General features: G+C 46.0%; 1 protein-coding gene across 1 annotated transcript in view; it reads left to right on the forward strand.

Moving 5' to 3' along the window:
• The first annotated feature begins 481 nt into the window (after nucleotides 1-481).
• The window catches only part of GRXCR1 (glutaredoxin and cysteine rich domain containing 1), a 180699-nt gene continuing 179920 nt past the window's right edge, over nucleotides 482-1260 (forward strand). The window contains exon 1 of the mRNA XM_004703145.4: nucleotides 482-874. Within this exon, the coding sequence (XP_004703202.1) occupies nucleotides 491-874 (384 nt within the window). The 5' untranslated portion in view covers nucleotides 482-490. The remainder of the gene's footprint in view (nucleotides 875-1260) is intronic.

Consider the following 1260-nt stretch of genomic DNA (forward strand, 5'->3'; position numbering starts at 1 on the left):
TGCCAAGAGTAGGAGTAGACTCAGGGACAGTGAGTTTATCTTACACATTGTATTTCAAGTCCACATTTTATCTTTGGCTCCGACCCCAGAAGATGGAAATGGTCCTGCTGCTAAGATTCTTTTTAACACTCACCACTGACTTCAAAGGCCAAGTCTGTAACTTCCTTACCCCACACCAATTTTCTGCTCAGTGCATGCCACTTCTTTGCACTTGTCCTGTTGAAGAGTCCCCCACAATCATTTAATATTTAAAAGCTGGGATCATTTTGCAGGTTTTAGTTTAAAGGTAACCATAGCGCGCGCACACATTCATTATTAATAGCAGAGATGCACTGTTAGTTCTTGGGAATCTTCTCTCCTTTCAATGCTGGTTTCATAGGAGTGCTGCTGTCCCTGGAATTGGGCTCTGACATTGTCAGGTGGCCAGTGGACTGGTACAATAACAACGGATCCAGAATGATGTAAACTGTTCAGGTGGGTAGATGTGACTATGTTAAAAAGGGAGATGAAGCCGGAAAATGACAGGCCACGCCGCGTCCGATTTCGGATTGCATCGTCTCACAGTGGGCGAGTTCTGAAGGAAGTGTACGATGATGGGCAGCCTTCGGGATCTCTGGACTCGGAGTGTGCCAGTATCTGTGGGATAGATGGATTCAGTGAGTCTGAGGGACACCAAAATGGTCACCTGGGATCGGAAAGCGACGAGCAAGAGAATGGCCAGGATAACCTGCTGGCGTTAGCCAGGGCTGCCAGTGAGCAGGGCTTTGGCATGAGAAGAGTCAACATTTTAAGCAAAAATGGCACAGTAAGAGGTGTCAAATACAAAGTGAGTGCTGGCCAAGCCTTATTTAACAACTTGACCAATGTATTGCAGGTAAGCCACGACGTTTCCCTCTTCTTCCGCTTTGCTCTTCCTCACCCTCTGCACACCTCTGTCGTCTCCGGGGAGAGCAAGCGTCTCTTCTTCATGAGGCCTGCATACTTCATGAGGCAGGCTCCGCGCTCTCCTCCAAGATATTGTCCCAACAGTCAGGGATTAAAAATAGGCTCATTCAACTTAGCAAACTAGCACGTCTTCTCAAAGCCACATTTCTAGCAATGACCGGTCCAAGGTTCAGTAACAAAAACAATTTATTTCTTAGCAGGCAGAACTGCATTCTACAAAGATTGGGTAGACTGGAAAAGTTAATTTGCAGCTCATTATCTGTAAAATGCCATTATTGTCACTTTAGTAGGTACTTAAAGCAGAAACAGTTGCAC

Source organism: Echinops telfairi, unplaced genomic scaffold (genome assembly GCF_000313985.2).
Source record: "Echinops telfairi isolate 266 unplaced genomic scaffold, ASM31398v2 ScPeMD7_7468;HRSCAF=8506_0, whole genome shotgun sequence".
Taxonomy (NCBI): Eukaryota; Metazoa; Chordata; class Mammalia; order Afrosoricida; family Tenrecidae; genus Echinops; species Echinops telfairi.